Source organism: Alosa alosa, chromosome 19 (assembly GCF_017589495.1).
Source record: "Alosa alosa isolate M-15738 ecotype Scorff River chromosome 19, AALO_Geno_1.1, whole genome shotgun sequence".
NCBI classification, from domain to species: Eukaryota; Metazoa; Chordata; class Actinopteri; order Clupeiformes; family Clupeidae; genus Alosa; species Alosa alosa.
In genome coordinates this window covers 12818044-12836326 of record NC_063207.1, presented here as the reverse complement: position 1 = coordinate 12836326, position 18283 = coordinate 12818044, and the positions used below count along the sequence as shown (strand labels likewise).

General features: G+C 44.2%; 1 protein-coding gene across 5 annotated transcripts in view; it reads left to right on the top strand.

Moving 5' to 3' along the window:
- actn1 (actinin, alpha 1) overlaps positions 1 to 17966 on the top strand; it is a 44374-nt gene extending 26408 nt beyond the window's left edge. The window contains exons 6-22 of one of the 5 annotated variants that reach the window (XM_048270904.1): positions 205 to 283; positions 477 to 558; positions 2285 to 2370; positions 6899 to 6991; positions 7518 to 7748; positions 7976 to 8123; positions 8263 to 8413; positions 9033 to 9141; positions 10960 to 11100; positions 11463 to 11645; positions 11950 to 12084; positions 12370 to 12549; positions 12893 to 13039; positions 14703 to 14783; positions 15157 to 15222; positions 16291 to 16449; positions 17406 to 17965. In XM_048270904.1, the coding sequence (XP_048126861.1) occupies positions 205 to 283; positions 477 to 558; positions 2285 to 2370; positions 6899 to 6991; positions 7518 to 7748; positions 7976 to 8123; positions 8263 to 8413; positions 9033 to 9141; positions 10960 to 11100; positions 11463 to 11645; positions 11950 to 12084; positions 12370 to 12549; positions 12893 to 13039; positions 14703 to 14783; positions 15157 to 15222; positions 16291 to 16449; positions 17406 to 17564 (2230 nt within the window). In that variant the 3' untranslated portion in view covers positions 17565 to 17965. Of the gene's footprint in view, positions 1 to 204; positions 284 to 476; positions 559 to 2284; positions 2371 to 3216; positions 3303 to 6898; positions 6992 to 7517; positions 7749 to 7975; positions 8124 to 8262; positions 8414 to 9032; positions 9142 to 10959; positions 11101 to 11462; positions 11646 to 11949; positions 12085 to 12369; positions 12550 to 12892; positions 13040 to 14702; positions 14784 to 15156; positions 15223 to 16290; positions 16450 to 17405 lie in introns of all 5 variants that reach the window. The other 4 variants (XM_048270902.1, XM_048270900.1, XM_048270901.1 and 1 more) reach the window with 4 other exon arrangements.
- Positions 17967 to 18283: the final 317 nt, after the last annotated feature.

The window sequence follows — 18283 nt, the reverse complement described above, 5'->3', positions numbered from 1 at the left end:
AAGAGAGAGACAGCACAGACCAAACACCATTCAGTTTTGTGTAAAAAAAGAGAGAAGAGAGAGAGAGAGAGAGAGAGAGAGGTAGAAAAAGAGGTCTTTGTTGTGAGATTATGTTCTCAGCTTGCAGTGTTTTTAGTTATTAATTGTATGGTGTGCTTCAGGGAGACTCACACCTTTTCCCTCGCTCTCTTTTTTCCCATATAGCTGGAAAGATGGATTGGGATTCTGCGCCCTCATTCACAGACATCGTCCAGAACTCATTGACTATGGAAAACTTCGCAAAGTGAGTGTCATAGGTTGCACACAGACATGCACGCACATACACACACACACACACACACACACACACACACACACACACACACACACCTACACACACACACACATGAACACTAACATACACAACATAAATATGTGGATGCCATAGCAAAAACACATTCACACAGTCTCACTCTTTTGACATTTCTATCCCTTAGGATGACCCAATGACCAATCTGAACACAGCATTTGACGTAGCTGAGAAGTACCTGGACATTCCCAAAATGTTGGACGCAGAAGGTAAAATCTGTGTTTGTGTGTGTGTGTGTATGTGTGAGTTTAACATGAAAATAAATGTGTACAGTATGCTTATTTTCTTTACTCTCCAGCCTCCTTCACAAAAAAAACATTTGTTGGTCAAAAGGTCCGTGGCATTTTTCTGGAAAGTGCCAAAAATAAGTTTATTCCCCAGTCCAGGAAGCAGATTTGTCCTCAGCCACTCACTCAACCTGTAGCCGACTTACACAACTGCATCCTAAGTCTACAATAGCACACATCAATGTAGGACATCGACCCTACTGAAGTCCCAAACAGTGATCAGCATGTCTTTGTTAAAACCTGCCCTCACCCACCTCTGCTCTCACACCAACAACAGTCAATCCGACCCAGCTGCTCAAGCGTGTGTGAAGACTGCGATCAGCTGATTATCTGAGTAGCTTTTGGGTGTGCCGGCCTGGAACGAAAACCTGCTCTCATGCCGGGCCCTCACAGATAGGGTTACCAGACCCTGTGCTAAGAACCCACTGTAAGCCTCCACATTGGCAGGGAGAATGATAAACAATGCCTGGAGAACGAGGACATTGGGGTTGAGATGAGAGGGTGTGTGTTTTGGTTGGTCATGAAGTGCTTCTGTCTCCTGGTCTGGGGGGTGAGTGTGTGGTCAGTGTCGGGAGGTTTTGGCACAGCGGGGAGAGGAGGTCGTACCTAGAGCAGGTGTGTTTGCCTGTGGTGGTCAAGCACGTTAACAGAGTCTTTATTCCGCAGCCTTAAGCTTCCTTAGTCTCTTTCTATGCAAGATCTTTTTCAGGAGAAGGAATTGTGATAAACAGTCTGTCTTGACTGACATACAGACCGACAGACAGACATACAGACACACACACACATGCACAGACATAAATCATGTCAGATGCACACACACCTCCCCACACACTCTGACACATACACATACAAGCACACATGTATCCATTTCTCACTTTTAAGTTCTGTTCTATGGCTCCCAGTGTGTCCCACTTTAACAGGGTTAGCTCATGGCTAAATATAGGCTTCTGAGGGCCTAACCAGGTGTGTGTGTATGAATTGATATCCATGTGGTGTGTGTGTGTGTGTGTGTGTGTGTATAAATGTGTATGTGTGTGTATATGTTTCACTGTAGGTGTGTGGGTGTTTCCCACTTTCTCTACCCACCCTTTGTATATGTGTGTGTGTATGTGTGTGTGTGTGTGCACACATTACACACTAGGACAAAGAGAGAAAAGGGGAGACAGAAACACTGCCTTCTTGGAAATATTCTTTGACACAAATCTTTCCACAGACCATCTGCTTGTATTGAGGCAATGAGGGGAAACGGGTGAGCCACTGCAGTGGGCTTTAGTGACTTCAGTGTCCTAGACTGATTTTGACTTTTTTACAGTTCAGCATACATTTTGTACAGTGGATGCATTGTGTGCTTATGTCTGTGCATGTGTCATTTTAACTCATTCATTGAAACACATGATTGAAATCATTTTGGTTTTAATGGCTAACTTCCTTTCCTGTCCAGAATGAAGTAGGATATAAGCACAGTATTATCCTCTCACTTAATTTTTAATTGTTGGTCAACAAGCACTCTATGATGGATTGTGTTTGCACCCTCTAATGGTACTAGTCCATTTGCTCTGGGCTCTGGGATCGATAGTGTGACCTGTTTAACAAATACAACCCCCACCCCACTCCCCATTCCCTCCTCCAACCCCCCCTCTCTCTGCAGACATCGTTGGTACAGCCCGCCCTGACGAGAAGGCCATCATGACCTACGTCTCTAGCTTCTACCACGCCTTCTCTGGCGCCCAGAAGGTATCCCAGGATGCAACAAAACTCCTTCTCGACAGTCTCCCTCCCTCCCTCCTGACTCCTCCCCCTCACGTCCACTTCCTCCCTCCACTTCCTGGGTTTCCGTGGTTTCCACTTGTCCGTCAGTCCGTCTGTCTGTTTGTCTCTTAACCACATGGTTCTTCTCTCTCTGCAGAGCTAAGCCCCGCCCACCCCTTGGCCTCACACCCTGCCTCTTACCGCATGGGCCGCGCCTTACTCCAAGTGCATGCTGGGAAAATGAACACTGTCCTGAGCCGGCAGGCGACAGTGGGCACGCAAACGCAGCTCTGCTCTCCAGTACACACCAGTCTCTTGACTTTTTCCAAGAGTTGCCTATTTTTAAATCATCCAGCCCCCATTTTAAGAATAAGAGATTTCCTCAGAGTATTTTATATATTTTTTTTCTATATATTTACTGTGTGTATATATATATATATATATATATATATATATACCTTTTTATACACTTTGCCAGTGAGTGTGTGCATGCGCACATGCTTGAGTGTGTCTGAGACTGGAAGCTGTCAAACCCATATGTCATCCTAATTTGACACACGCCTCTGCCACCCCCACCTCTGCCAGTAGGTTGGCACTTGGGTTCATGCCAACCCTGCGCCCCGAAGGCCGCGGAGAACGCTGCTGCCCACTGTTGTCTCCTGCCGCTGCTGTTTGTGCCTTATGCTGACCTCTTGACCCCTTGTGTCTGCACACTTTTACTCTGCGCATTTTCTCTTTCTCTCTTTTCTCTCTCTCTCTCTCTCTCTCCTCTCCCCTCCGACTCTCTCTTTCTCCTCTCTCTCTCTCTCCCTGTCTGTGGTTCCGGGGCAGATATCATTAGCACGTTGAGGCCAGATGAGAAAGCCGTCATGACTTATGTCTCGTGTTATTACCACGCCTTCTCGGGCAAGCAGAAGGTGAGCCGTCAACCTCCTCTCAACCAATCAGAACTCACCTGATGGGGCAAGCAGCCAATCAGCAAACACCTTTCCTTTTTCCATCCATGACAAGCATCAATCAAACACGACAGAACTGATATCATCAATACAGTCATCATCAAGCACTTGTTTACAGACCACTTACACATGAACCAACAGCTGTTCTTGCCATCACTCAAATTAAATACACTCTGCTATAGCCAATCATTGTCACCTTATCACTGATTTCCATCATTTTACCATGTTGTTAAAATGTTAATGATCAGTGTCTTAGTCACACACCCAATGCCACTCCCACAAAAACATACACACACACGCATGCACACACACATGCACGCACACACACATACACACATATGTATACTGCATATGCCCACACACACGTACACACACATACATACGCACATACACACATATGTATACACACATACCTGTGTAAATGAAATATATACTCTACAGATGCCAGAAAAAGATTCATTCTTAAGGACATCTTATTGATCTCCAGACAAACACGTTACTGTACTGACCCCATAGCCAACTGTATATTAGCGCAGAAACACATGTGAAATGTGAGTATATAATATGCAATAGAAGCAAACATGGGAATATTGCATAATTTCCACAAACACAAGCATGCAGTTTAATATAAATGATACAGAGGATTGTGACCTAATACTAAGTTATAGGTTCACTACATTATTACGGCAAATAAGTGCAGCATAGTTCAGCTTACATTTTAACTGCACTGCAAAGGCTAACAGCCATATTACTTCCTTAATGTGCATTATTTTCTAACTGAACATTGTTTTGTTCATTATTTCCCATACAAAGTACACAACAAAGTACACAACTGTGAGCACACACTGTACAAAGCATATGGCCGTGTTTATGACCGTCTCTGTGTTCTGTTTTTGTGAGTGTCAGTCATGTTTGTGATGTGTGTGTGTGTGTGTGTGTGTGTGTGTGTGTGTGTGTGGTGTGTGGCCTCTCTAATGGAGTAATAGACCCCCCGAAGAGAGGCTAAAGCGGCTTCTGTTGGCACAGTGCGGCACCAGGCTGGCACAGACACCCATCATTGGGACTGAGAGAGGGAGCTTACATACGGCTACAAAACACTATCTCTCTCTCTCTCTCTCTCTCTCTTAGTCTGCCACTCTTCCTTTCCCTCATTCTCCTCTCTTCTCTCTTTTATCTCCCTCACTCTATCTCTCTGTCTCACACATCCCATCCTCCTCTCTCATTCTCTCTTTCTGTCCTATTGCTCTTTTTCTCTTTTCTCTCTCTCTCTCTCTCTCTCTCTGCATGTGTTCTTGAGTCGAGTCAGCCCTCCCTGTGTTGTCAAGGTGTCGCAGTCTGCTGTTGCCATGTTTTGTCAGTATGTGGAGGTGTGTGTGTGTGTGTGTGTGTGTGTGTGTGTGTCTGTTTGTGTATGTGCATGGATATGTGTGTGTGTGTGTGTGTATGTGTGTGTGTGTGTGTTTGTGTGTGTGTGTGTGTGTGTGTTATGTAAAATGTTATTGTGGCGTGTCAGCAGCATCCCACAGCGAGGCCATGGTGCGCCACCTGACAGGACTTTGGACAGAACCGGGGCAGGAGCAGAGCAGCCAAAAACCGAGCCGAGAGCAGCCAGAACATGACAGCACACAAAAGCTCCCCCGCCACCCGAGCCCATCTCGGGACAGTGGCGAACAGTCTAGAACAATCCGTAAAACTCTTCATACCACTGACTCAGTCAGTCCCCTTGTGTAGTGGCAGCCCTTTTTAAGTCCCCCTCACACCCCGCGGAACATTTGATTTAAACATCACAACACGTGTATGCTAAACAACTCGGTGTGAATGATGATGATGTTATGAAGGTGGTAGAGGAGACTGGAGGCCTGCACGTGTCCTCAGCCTTAGAGTGAGTGTTGATCCAGTCTCTAATCAGAATATGAGAGAAATATTTAGTAAAGGAGTACACACACACACATACACATATATTCATGCACACACACACAGACTCAGAGATGATGTTTTGTCACAGTTCCAGTAACTGTCCTGCTAGTTTATCACACGTCCAACTTGATTTACTCACTGTTTGGGAATGACTCATCTTTCTGTGTGTGTGTGTGTCTGTGTGTGTGTCTGTGTGTGTGTGTGTGTGTGTGTGTTAAGGTAAACTGACTGAGTGTGGATTACAAGGCACAGCTTGAAGTCGTCCTGTCTGACCTTATAAGGTCACTTGGCACTTCCTGAGCCGTTGTGTGTGTGTGTGTGTTTTCTATGTCTGTGTGTGTGTGCCAAAGAGTGTGTGTGCTCATTTGTTTCTGTGAAGGAGGGAAGGTCATAAATTCCGCCATGCTTTTCCTGATCCTCAGCATAAGAATTTGGAATCTTCCATCTTTCCCCTGCTGTGATGGAATGCACTCAAGACACATTTCTGATTCACTGTTCAACGCTCAGTTGCTTACGTGGACACACACACACACACACACACACACACGCCAACAAATTTTGCATGGCAGCTGTGAGCTCCTTTCATTCCTTTGTCAGACTTTTGCCTTTTATCTGTTTCTGTGTTTCTATTGTGCAACAGAATCACTCAGAACTCGGGGACTCTATCAGATCATAGAAGCCAGATAAACTGACTTAACCTTTTGAGCATATTTGATAGCTTGATTTACTTTACAGCCCACTGTGAGGGAATGTGTGTGTGTGTGTGTGTGTGTGTGTGTGTGTGTGTGTACTGTTGTGTTGCCCTCTTCCCCTTCACGCTATGTTAGTTTGGCATACGCTCAGGAGAGAGAAACAAGAGGAAGGCGTTATTTTGAAAGAGTAATTCATCTTCCTCCTGTCTTTCACCACACTACAGGGTTTTTGTATGGAGGAGAGCAAAGTCAGCATATACTAGGAAGAAAGGTCACCCTCACCACAATAACAGCACAAACAGATGTTCACACAAACAAATACACACACACATACACACAGGTTTGTATAGTCACATGACAACATATTTTGATCTACAAAAATGCCATTATGTAGTCCAGATGGTTAATTCCAGAATGTTGGAAAAGTTGTGATTGGTTTCTGTTTATCATGAACTAGATGCAGCATGAATGGGAGTCCTTTATCATGGAAGCCACCAACACCTGAAGAATTCTGAACAGTATATAGCAGGACAAATTCAAATGACCCTTTCACTAATGCAGCCTATAAATAGATTAAGGTAGACATAGGAAAGTGTATGGAGACAGGAAGCAGTTAACAGTGAGATGAAAGGTCTTTCCTGCCCTGATTCCTGCTGTCTGCGTGTGTGTGTGTTTCCCTCAGCTCAGTGAAAAGTACAGCAGGAAGATTCAGGATGTCCTGTATAACACAACCTCAGTTGCCCTTTAGGTCAGGAAGGCTCACTAGTTTACCAGAGAGAATTCTGGACCTTCCATAGTGACTAACTTTATCAGCAAAATATGAGATTTATAACATGAATTTATGTTACAGTAAGGATTATAAGGAATGTGCAAGTTAGCAACTAAAGAGACACACATACCACCACTATGCTGTTTTATTCTCACGCCTTGTATGTGTTCACATTTTAGGCGGAGACGGCGGCCAACCGCATTTGCAAAGTGCTGGCTGTCAATCAGGAGAATGAGCAGCTGATGGAGGACTACGAAAAGCTTGCCAGCGATGTGAGCTGACAGACACTCAAAAACACACGCACACACACAATTGTCAGCCCTCCTCTTTCTCCCACCTCCGTATATCCCTCACACACTGTTCCCTCTATGTATCCCACAAACCTCAGTGTTTTCACCCGAGGGCTGACACACTGCTGAGTGTAGGAATCCCGATAGGTCATACACACACCCACACACTTGCTGACATATGCCGCGACCTCACACTGTAGTAGTAGACCCACACATAATGGATTTGCACACAGAGCATATTGCTACAGACATCCTCACTGAGCACACTAGTGCGATATAAGTGATAGTGTGGTACACTGTGCATCATAATCTTGAAGGTAAACTGACCCTCGGTCTCTCTGTCCTCCTCCTCTACACCATGTCTGTCCTGCATCACTCGTCTTTCCCTTCACCCCTGTCTGTCTCCTCCACTTTGCATCATCCCTCCATCCATGCATCCTGCATGCTCTCTCTCTCCTCCTCCTCCTCCTCTACTCTCTCTCTCTCTGTCTATCTCTCCATCCATCAGCTGCTGGAGTGGATCCGCCGCACCATCCCGTGGCTGGAGAACCGGGCGCCGGAGAACACCATGCAGGCCATGCAGCAGAAGCTGGAGGACTTCCGCGACTACCGGCGCCTGCACAAGCCGCCCAAGGTGCAGGAGAAGTGCCAGCTGGAGATCAACTTCAACACGCTGCAGACCAAGCTGCGCCTCAGCAACCGACCCGCTTTCATGCCCTCCGAGGGCAAGATGGTGTCGGTGAGTGGGACTGCGCTACCCATAATGCATTGTTTGTTTTTACATTAAAGATTTCATCGGTGTGTTTTGAAATATGTGTCTTGACATAGTTTCTGTCTGTGCATACATGTGTGATGTGTGTGTGTGTGTGTATGTGTGTGTGTGTGTGTGTGTGTGTGTGTATGACTCTTCTATGTGTATCTGTTTGCTTTGTGTGTGTGTGTGTGTGTGTGTGTGTGTGTGTGCAGGACATTGCCAATGCATGGGGATCCCTGGAGGGTGCTGAGAAGGGCTATGAGGAGTGGCTGCTGAATGAGATCCGCAGGCTGGAGAGACTCGACCACCTCGCTGAGAAGTTCCGCCAGAAAGCCGCCATCCACGAGGCCTGGACCGATGGTAAGGAACAGCCTGCATTTTTAACACTCACATGTCTATTTTTGTCTCAGGAGCACATACTGTATAATGGCCAGAAAAAACAGGAACTGCTGAGAAGTGATGTAGTGGCTTCTCTCTAATCCTCTGTCTCCCCCTGCAGGCAAGGAGGAGATGCTGCAGCATCGGGACTATGAGACAGCCACGCTCTCGGAGATCAAGGCCCTGCTGAAGAAGCACGAAGCGTTCGAGAGCGACCTGGCCGCACATCAAGACCGCGTGGAGCAGATCGCAGCCATCGCCCAGGAGCTCAAGTAAGCTGCCAGCCTCAGCTGCATTCCCATAGTGTCCAGCTAGCCTACCTCAGAGCCAATATACATGTATGACAACCAACCTAAACATCTATGTAGGGTTAGATGTAAAGATGCTACAATATCTTATTTGTGAAATGACTATTTTCTTAAAAATAAATCAGGACTAGGGGAACATTTCACACAGGCGCTTAACATGTTGTTAGTTATATGATAGTATTCTACAATATTGCCTTATAAGGTAATATTACAACTATAATAAGAGAGTTGCTTGGTGAATCTAGGTTTTAATTGCTCCAGTTTTGTAGTTCTGCTTTTGGTTATACCTACGTAGGACTCAAATCTTGAGGTCCTAATATGGGCCTGAATATATGCCCATTGCAGTCCATTAGCCATGACTAAATGCCCAGTGTATTACTTGAAGTGGTCAAGTGTGTGTCAGAGCTTCTTTGGGCTAACTCGTCATGACTGACTGTGGAACAGAAATAGAATCACTGAATCAAAGGAACTGAATCTGTTGAGAAACAAGGAACATTTATGGTAAACATTCACAATGCGGTGGAAACTCTGTGTGTGTGTGTGTGACTGAGAGTTCTGTCTTTTTTGTGTGGGTCTGTTACAGTGAGTTAGACTACTACGACTCTCCAAGTGTGAACGCACGCTGCCAAAGGATCTGTGATCAGTGGGACGCTCTTGGAGCACTGACCCAGAAACGTAGTGAAGCTCTACAGGTAGCGCACTCACAAACACACACACACACATTTGTGTATGAGTGAGTAATGATAATATTAATAATTTAATTTTATGGCGCTTTTCTAGACACTCAAAGACACGATAGATTACTCATTACACATAAATACATATATTACATAGAAGACAGGGCTCCAGACTTTTTGCACTGGTGCGCTTAACTTTTTTTTCTTAGGTGCACCAGCACAAAAGTTAGGTGCACCCAAATTTTCAACCACATCGCATTTAATACCGCAGCAGGTTCACTTTTTTTCCCTTAATTACTGTCCTATATAGGTTGTCCTATGACTTATGATTTACAATTCTACAAGAAAAGTAACTTAATGAAGTGTTGGTGCTTTAAGTGCTTCACTGAGCTGAAATTTAAACTTAAAACATCTCAAGATGAATGAAATAAAAATAACAGTTAGTAAATTAACAGTGGACGTCTTTTAAGGACTTCAAACTGCACATCTCATTGCTCAATGTCTTACATACTATCCTTCATGATCTTTAGCCCTTGGCTAAACCAGCTCGCCATGCTAGCATCTTCCATAGAAATGTATTTGAGCACAATTTAAAGAGATGTTCCAAGTAGCCTGGGGGATTTGTATGTGATTTTGCAATGATGATTGCAATAATCATTTGACAGTCCCACAATGCAATTTACTTTTTAATTTTAGTATTTTTAACTGACCACAGTTATACATGCAGGGAATATTCAGGCTTTAAATGTAGCAGCAATATTCGGTTTGCGCCAAATACCGGATTAAATTGATTGATGCCATCAGAATGAGTTTACACAACTTGCGCACGCAAAACGAATATTGCTGTTGAAAACCGGTTACTCCCTGCATGTAACTGCGGGTCAATGACGACTCCTTTTAAGGCGATATCTGTATCTCTTTCGTTCGCAAAGGCCTTGTATGCATTGTTCGCAATTTTAAGACGTCTTTTCATCTGCAATGACTCCTACAAATTTGGCGCAAGTGGCATTCCTGTACGTCGGGTTTACGTTCAAATTTTTCTGGTGAATAATTATTTCGGACTGAACTTGGTGAAGGGAAGTTTCACTAGGCCTATCGTGGGTAACGATGATTATCATCTCGGGCTCGTCTGATCGGTTTGCTGCCGCCAGCCGCCGAAAAGCTGTGGGGAGAGGGTACATTTATCTCGGCCTATGTGACCACACTGTAATGCAACTACATCCACTCTGTTTATCTGACGGGTCTCTGACCTCTCTCTCTCTCTGCAGCACACGCATTTTCAAATTTACACACAGACACTGGGCCACGGCCAATCAGAGGGGAGGTCCCGCCCTTCACTATCTGTTATTTGTTTAAACCACGATATTGGCCAAATATGTGTCTGTTATTGAACCAAAGGTAGAGTTTCAATGCGGACACTTTTTCCTCTCTCGAATAGCTGAATTAGCACGGTGCGATTATCCGATTTTTTTTAAAATTAGGTGATATCGCGACCAAATTGATCGCACTCTGGAGCCCTGGAAGAAAAAAAAACACACACACACACACACATATTACACATAAATACATATATTACATAGAAGAATACACATAAACACACAGACAAGGAAAAGAAAATTACATGAAAACTAGAGCAGTGGTCTGACTAGGGTTCAGTTACCTGTTACACTCTCTGCGCGCACACACACACACGCAGGCACACACACACATTTTCATCCATTCATGCATGCATCTGCACACACATTTTCATCCATTCATGCATGCATCTGCACATACACAGAGACACATACAGTACAGTACTCACCTGTGACATGTTTGTGTGTTGTGCTCCAGCGGACTGAGAAACTGCTGGAGACCATTGATCAGTTGTATCTCGAGTTTGCCAAACGTGCCGCCCCCTTCAACAACTGGATGGAGGGAGCTATGGAGGACTTGCAGGACACCTTCATTGTGCATACCATCGAGGAGATACAGGTGTGTGTGTGTGTGTGTGTGACAGTAGTCTGTGTGAGTGTGTGTGTGTGTGTGTGTGTGTGTGTGTGTGGTGTATGAGAGAGAGTTGCCCATGTGTGTCTGTGTGTGCTTGCAAGGGCTATTTGTGTGCAATTTTGTTGTTTTGCATAGTGATTACCATTTAGAATGTTTGCTGGACCTGAAATACCCTTAACATAGGTGTGTCCGACACCTATAGCTGTGTCCTACACCTATAGCTGTGTCCTACACCTATAGCTGTATCCTATATTGTCTTTACTTTGTGTCAATATGATGTGCATTATTTGTGTGTGTGTCCACATGTGTGTTTTTCTCATGGCTTGTGTTGGCGTGTGTGTTTGTAGGGCTTAAGCACAGCTCATGAGCAGTTTAAGGCGACCCTCCCTGAGGCGGACAAGGAGAGACAGGCCATCCTGGGCATCCACAATGAGATTGCTAAGATTGTGCAGACCTACCACGTCAACATGGCCGGCACCAACCCTTACACCACCATTAACCCTCAGGAGATCAACACCAAGTGGGACAAGGTCAGTGCCGACCAGTCACCCACACACAGAAGAGGCGCTCAAGCCATGCCTGACCGTTTCTTCTGTCTTTGGTGAAATTAAGACAGCTTCTAACACATGCTAGTTTTTATAAAACATTATACAACTTTATATGTTGTTCAACTTTTGACACAACTTACAACTTTTGAGTTGTAAGTTGTGTCAAAAGTTGACACAACATATAAGTCAAGAGTTTTTCCCTCTTCCCCTTCCAGCCTCACTCTTTACTTTAATAATAACTCTTTATAACTCTTAATGTCTCTCTCTGTCTGTCTGTCCCCCCCAGGTCAGGCAGCTGGTCCCTCAGAGAGACCAGGCTCTGATTGAGGAGCACGCCCGCCAACAGAATAACGAGCGACTCAGACGGCAGTTTGCCAACCAGGCTAACGTCATCGGACCCTGGATCCAGACCAAGATGGAGGTCCGTTTTCTGTTCGAAAGTCATCTATTCATTCCTATATGTGTTTGTTACGGTCCTCTGCTCATCATCACTGACACTTACAATATTTTAGCACCTTTCTTTCAAAGCCTACTCAGCTCCTAGAATACCCCAAAAAATTGTCTGTATATTGTATAGTGGAAATTGTACTGGACGTTACTACTATACAAATAAGTGTAGGTGCATTGTATCATGGTGTATGATTTCTGTCAACAATCGTGTGTGTGTGTGTGTGTGTGTATGTGTGTGTGTGTGTTTGTATTGCAGGAGATTGGCCGTATCTCCATTGAGATGCATGGCACCCTGGAGGATCAGCTGAACCACCTGCGTCAGTATGAGAAGAGCATCGTCAACTACAAGCCAAAGATTGACCAGCTGGAGGGAGACCACCAGCTCATTCAGGAAGCCCTCATCTTCGACAACAAACACACCAACTACACCATGGAGGTAGCTGTTTATATACACACACACACACACACACACACACACACACACACACACACACACACACACACACACACACACACACACAAATACACTCACACACATGAAAAGATGCTGAAAGCACATATCACTAAAGAAGCTATTCTGCTACTGACACACATATATTATGCATATTGACATAGAAATGAAACCCACACCAACACTCTGATACCAACATACTTGTGTGCTCATTATTGCATATGAGAACACACACCACTGTTGAAACCGAACAATTAACTGTTGCTAATCTATGCTTCTCCCGTTGCCTGTCTCTCTCTCTCTCTCTCTCTGTCTCTCTGTCTGCCAGCACATCCGTGTGGGCTGGGAGCAGCTTCTCACCACCATCGCACGCACCATCAATGAGATCGAGAACCAGATCCTCACCAGAGATGCCAAAGGCATAAGCCAGGAACAGCTGAGCGAGTTCAGAGCCTCCTTCAACCACTTTGATAGGGTAAGAGACAGACACACAGACCATGAAAAAAAGCAATACAAAGAAGACTCAGAGCAAGATAGAAATATAGATAGAGAAGAGCTGATGGATGTGATGCAAAAAGTGTTCCCCATGTATGCATGTTAGTTTGTTAGTTTGTTTTGTCTAGTGTTTGCTCAGAGTGCAGATGTTGAGGTATTTACTGCCCATCCACACAGTCACATTGCAGGTTCTGAGGTGAGAGAATGAGTGTGGGTTTTAAGACAAATAGTGTTTGGTCCAAAACATAGACATTGTGTATGTTCAGTCAGACACACTGCATTATTTAGTGCATGGTTTGCCTGTGCTGCGTTGTTAGAATGACTGAAAAAGACAAAGTACAGTGTCTCGGGGACAGCCCTCAATCAATCATCTCAGTCATCATCAGTGCAGACACATACATGTGCACAGACACACACACACACAGGCTATTGAAAGTTTTACTTCATCCTAAAAGAATACTGCTGCGCTTTAGAGGAGGGAATACCATAGGACATTCTCTCTTTCCTTTCTCTCTCTCTCCCTCTCTCTCTCTCTACCTCACACACACACACACACACACACACACACACACACACACACACACACACACACACACACACTCATTGTTTACAGAACAGAGGGGGCTTAAGAGAAGGATGAAGCACATTACCAGTTATGGGCGGCTGACTCCTTATTTAGCATCACATGCTCCAGTAGGTGCACACAGAGCCCATCCAGGCTGCGGAGCAACTCTCCATTACCTCATACATTTTTTCCACCATGAGCCAATGCTGGTGATGGGGTCTAATCAATAGATACCACTCATTGTTAGGCCTCGTGGACTATTCAGAAAACAACTGACTCAGCTGGGTCATATATAAACATTTGCTTTCTCTAAACATCATTAGATAATTATGCTTTTAATTTTACCCTGGCAGAGTTGAGAAAGTTTCAGTTAAAGGGGGTAGTGTAGGCAATAGCTAAAATTTTTTTTCTTCAAATGCATATGTCATGTGTGTGATGATGAGTTGAAAATACACCTGTGTAGTTGTAGAAACAGACAGATAGATAGAGTGAGAGAAAGAGAGAGAGGTGTATCCAGTTGTTTATTTTCCTTGCAAAAGAGAATTAGCTAAAGTGCAGTTGTGCTGGTCATGATGCTAGTAACCACCACTGGCCTACCCACACACATGAGGCTGTATAGAGCTGCCTGTCACGCCTGCAATCTAATGCCTTGGAATGCCGTGGCCATAGCAGCCCATACACACACACACACACACACACACACACACACACACACACACACACACACACACACACACACACACACACACATACGGACACACATGCACACACACGCACGTACACACACGCCCCCAGTAGCACTCGCAGAAGGTTCCTAACGTTTGCGTGTTATGCACTCTAATGTGTGTTTCTGTGTCTCTCTGTCTTTGGTGCATGCCCACCCCCAACCCCCATACCCCCCTCTCCACCCCACCCCACCCCCTCTCCCTGTCACCCCCACCCCTCCGCATGCCCCACACCCTCACTCAACCTCACCACCCCCTACCCCTCCACTCCCCTGTGATTGTGTGTGCGTGTGTATGTGTGCTGCATGCCGGTGCCCGCCACCTGATGCCTGGCACTGCCCGCTGCACCCTAGGATCACTCGGGCACTCTTGGGGCTGAGGAGTTCAAGGCCTGCCTGATCAGCCTCGGCTTCGATATCGCCAACGACCCACAGGTACCTGTCAAACCCCCCTTTATTGCCCAACCTGGCATTAACCTGATTTTTTTCTTCTTTGTGTTTTTCTTTTTTTTGTTTGTCTTTTTTTTCTGTCCTCCTTCCCACTTGCCCTTTTCTCTGGTTCAATTTCCTGGTTACCTTCTCATCTTCTCTTTTTCGGATCACCTCACTTTTTTTCCATCCCTTTGTGGGATATGTTTATTCTGCCCTCCTCTGTTGTGCTCTGCCCCCTTCTACTCGATTCTTTCCTTCTCTCTTCTCTTCTCTCTTCCTCTGTCCTTTGGTCTCTCTTCTCTTGCTTTCTCTTCTATCCTTCTCTTGTATCCCACTTTTTCCCCTGGTTGTGTTGGTCCCTCATGGGCTCCTGTAGAAGAAAACAGGATTCATGGATATGGATGACTTCAAAAAATGCCTCATCTCTCTGGGTTACAATATGGTAAAACCACACCATTCTGACATACACATCCTCTGTATAACATTACACATGTAACAGAAACTTGTGCGCCTTTGTTTTTCCTTGATTTGTAACAATTAATTATTACTTATTACCAAGCATGGTTTTCATTAAGCTACGGTCGCAATGCATCGTAATGTTCTAGAATGATGCAAAAGTGGATGTAGGGAATGATAGGGTCAAACACTATACATGAGTCCCCTCTAGAGGTCACTCTGGAAAGACAAAGGCATCCATTTATGGACCCTTTCAAGAGAGTTCCATTATCAGCATCATAGTTGGCCCCACAAGACTTCCTTTTTAACATTCCATATGTTATCTTAATGCAGAGGAAGTAGATTGGGGCCCAAATAGAACATTCAAGCATTGTTTTTGTTTTTATTGTTGAAAGGGTCTATATTGAACCTTACACATGAAATATATTTGAGGTACTATTATGTTATGTGTTATGATTTATGTTAAACCTTTGAAGATCCTTTTTTTGAAGATGTTAAACCTTTGAAAAAAAATTACACCCCGCCCCAAATATTGAATTATGCTCAAAATGCCATGCCATTATGCTCAAAATATATATTTTATATAGAGTGAAGAAAAGAGCAGACATGAGTACAGTGAGATGAGAATGGAAAACATGAGACAGAGGAGAGGTCATGAGATAATTAGAGTATTTCACAAGAATCATATTTATTTCCTTGCACCTTATCCTTATTTCCTTGCACCTGCAAAACAGGAGGCATGTGAAAGGTGTGAACTAGATGATGGTTTGTCATTTATTGAAGGCAATCCAACTGAAATGTCAGATGAACCCTCATGCACGAAGGTTCCAATTATTAAAAACAGCCCCAATAAGATAAATGGGGATTCTATAACAATTATGGTTGTGGAATGCCATAATGCCATAAAACAGAATAACACGAAAAGAGGAAGAACAGCCCCGGCCTTACTACGATTACACTGATGACTGGCCCCATTGTCAGCCTATTTGGACACATTGCTATGTAAAAACATCTACATCTGGGTTTGTTAATTCCTCTCTGTTGTTGTCCCTAGGGAGAGGCAGAGTTTGCCCGTATCATGAGCATCGTGGACCCCAACAGGTTGGGAGTGGTCACTTTCCAGGCCTTCATCGACTTCATGTCCCGTGAGACCGCTGACACAGACACTGCCGACCAGGTCATGGCCTCCTTCAAAGTACTGGCCGGGGACAAGGTGAGGATTATTGAGAGAGAGAAATAGAGTGAATTAGTTGATTGGTCTTAATGAAGAAGACGATATGGAAGGTCTCAAGAAGTATTGAAATGTATGCAACATAATGTATGGTCCAGTCAAACTATTTATGAATTGGACTGATTCCATGAGTGGCAAATTTCCGGGACATCACATGTCACATTTGACAGTTATTGAGAGAGAAAATGGAGTAAATACATTGTTCAGATTGTTCAGATTACCGGTAGTATGTAAAGTGAGGACAAGCAAGTATACAAATGATTGTGCCCATATCCCTCACTCAACCTGGCTGCAGAGGGACATTTTCTGCTGCTAGGAAACAGTGGATGCCAAGACTATTGTTTGAAACTATTTCTTGGGGCAGAGGATGAACGGATGAACAAAAATCTAAACAAATTATAACGCAATTTGATGTCTTTATATTTGATTAGTTGTAAGTGGAACAGTTGTTTAAAAGCAAAATCGCACTTGTGATCATGACGTTGGTAAAGGATATACCCACAGCAGTGGTTTGGCCGTAGGCCTCCGGTGACGTGCCTTTGGTCGAACCACAGTCATGGGTATATCCTTTACCAATCCCACTCTCACTTGTGCCATATTGCTTAAGCATGCTATAGTGCTAAACCTTTATTTTTGTCGTTAATTCAGGAATCAATTATTGTCGAGCAATCCTTATACTTTTTCTTGTCCATGTACCTTTGATGTGCTCACATACTATGGTTCTAATTTGGAAAAAATGGAAAAAAAAATGTTTTGTTAAAAAGGATTCAATTATTGCTGAAAATAAGACAGACACCACTCTTATAATGATGATTGTAAACTCTAACTCTGTGCTATGCCCCCCCTCATCTTCTGTCTTCTCTGCTCTGTTGTCTGTCTCTGCTCTTCTATTCTCGCCACCTCTCCAACCCTTCCTCTTCCTCTCTACCCTCATCCAGAACTACATCCTGGCGGACGAGCTTCGCCGTGAGCTGCCCCCTGACCAGGCCGAGTACTGCATTGCCCGCATGGCGCCCTACACTGGCCCCGATGCTGTGCCTGGTGCACTCGACTACATGTCCTTCTCCACCGCCCTCTACGGAGAGAGTGACCTTTGAACCCCACCAGAGAGAGAGAGAGACTCTCTTGCCTTGCCTGCTCCGCCCTTTCCACCCCGCCCATTTGCAATGCGCATTTTTTTGTACGTTCTTTTCCTCCCTTCATCCATTCCTCCTCTCCTTTCTCCTTCCTCTTGCCCATTGTCCTCTATTTGTTTGTCTTAACATCCATCCCTGACCCCATTCCCCGTCCAACCCTCTCGGTCTGTCTCTGTTGTATTTGCTTATCCTCATGCAATGCAGCAACTCCCGACGTTTACAATGAGGGAGACAGAATATTTTTTTTTTTGTTTTGTTTTGTTTTTCCTTCTGTTTTTATTTTCTTGTTGTTTTGTTTTTTTTCTTCATAAAAATGAATAAAGTTAACATATTTTATTATACAGAACAAAAAAGGTATTTTTCTTCACCTGATTAAAAAAATGAAAAAAGAAACAAAAAGTCAAAATAAAGAAAAAAAAGGCAAGAATTGTCTCTTATTTTCTACACTTCAATTGTTCTCAAGTCTCCTTTCAGCATTTTCAGCAGTGATAGACATGTAAACTCAAGTCAAGTGAAAGCTATATGCCATATCTCTCATATGCTCCATTTTGGCTCTAAATTGGTAAAAACTTGTGTCATGATATTTGGACCACCAATCTTAAAAAAAGCCAATAAACTGGGGAAATAGCAAGTTTGTATCATTATACCTCACAGAACATAATGACCAATATTACAATTAT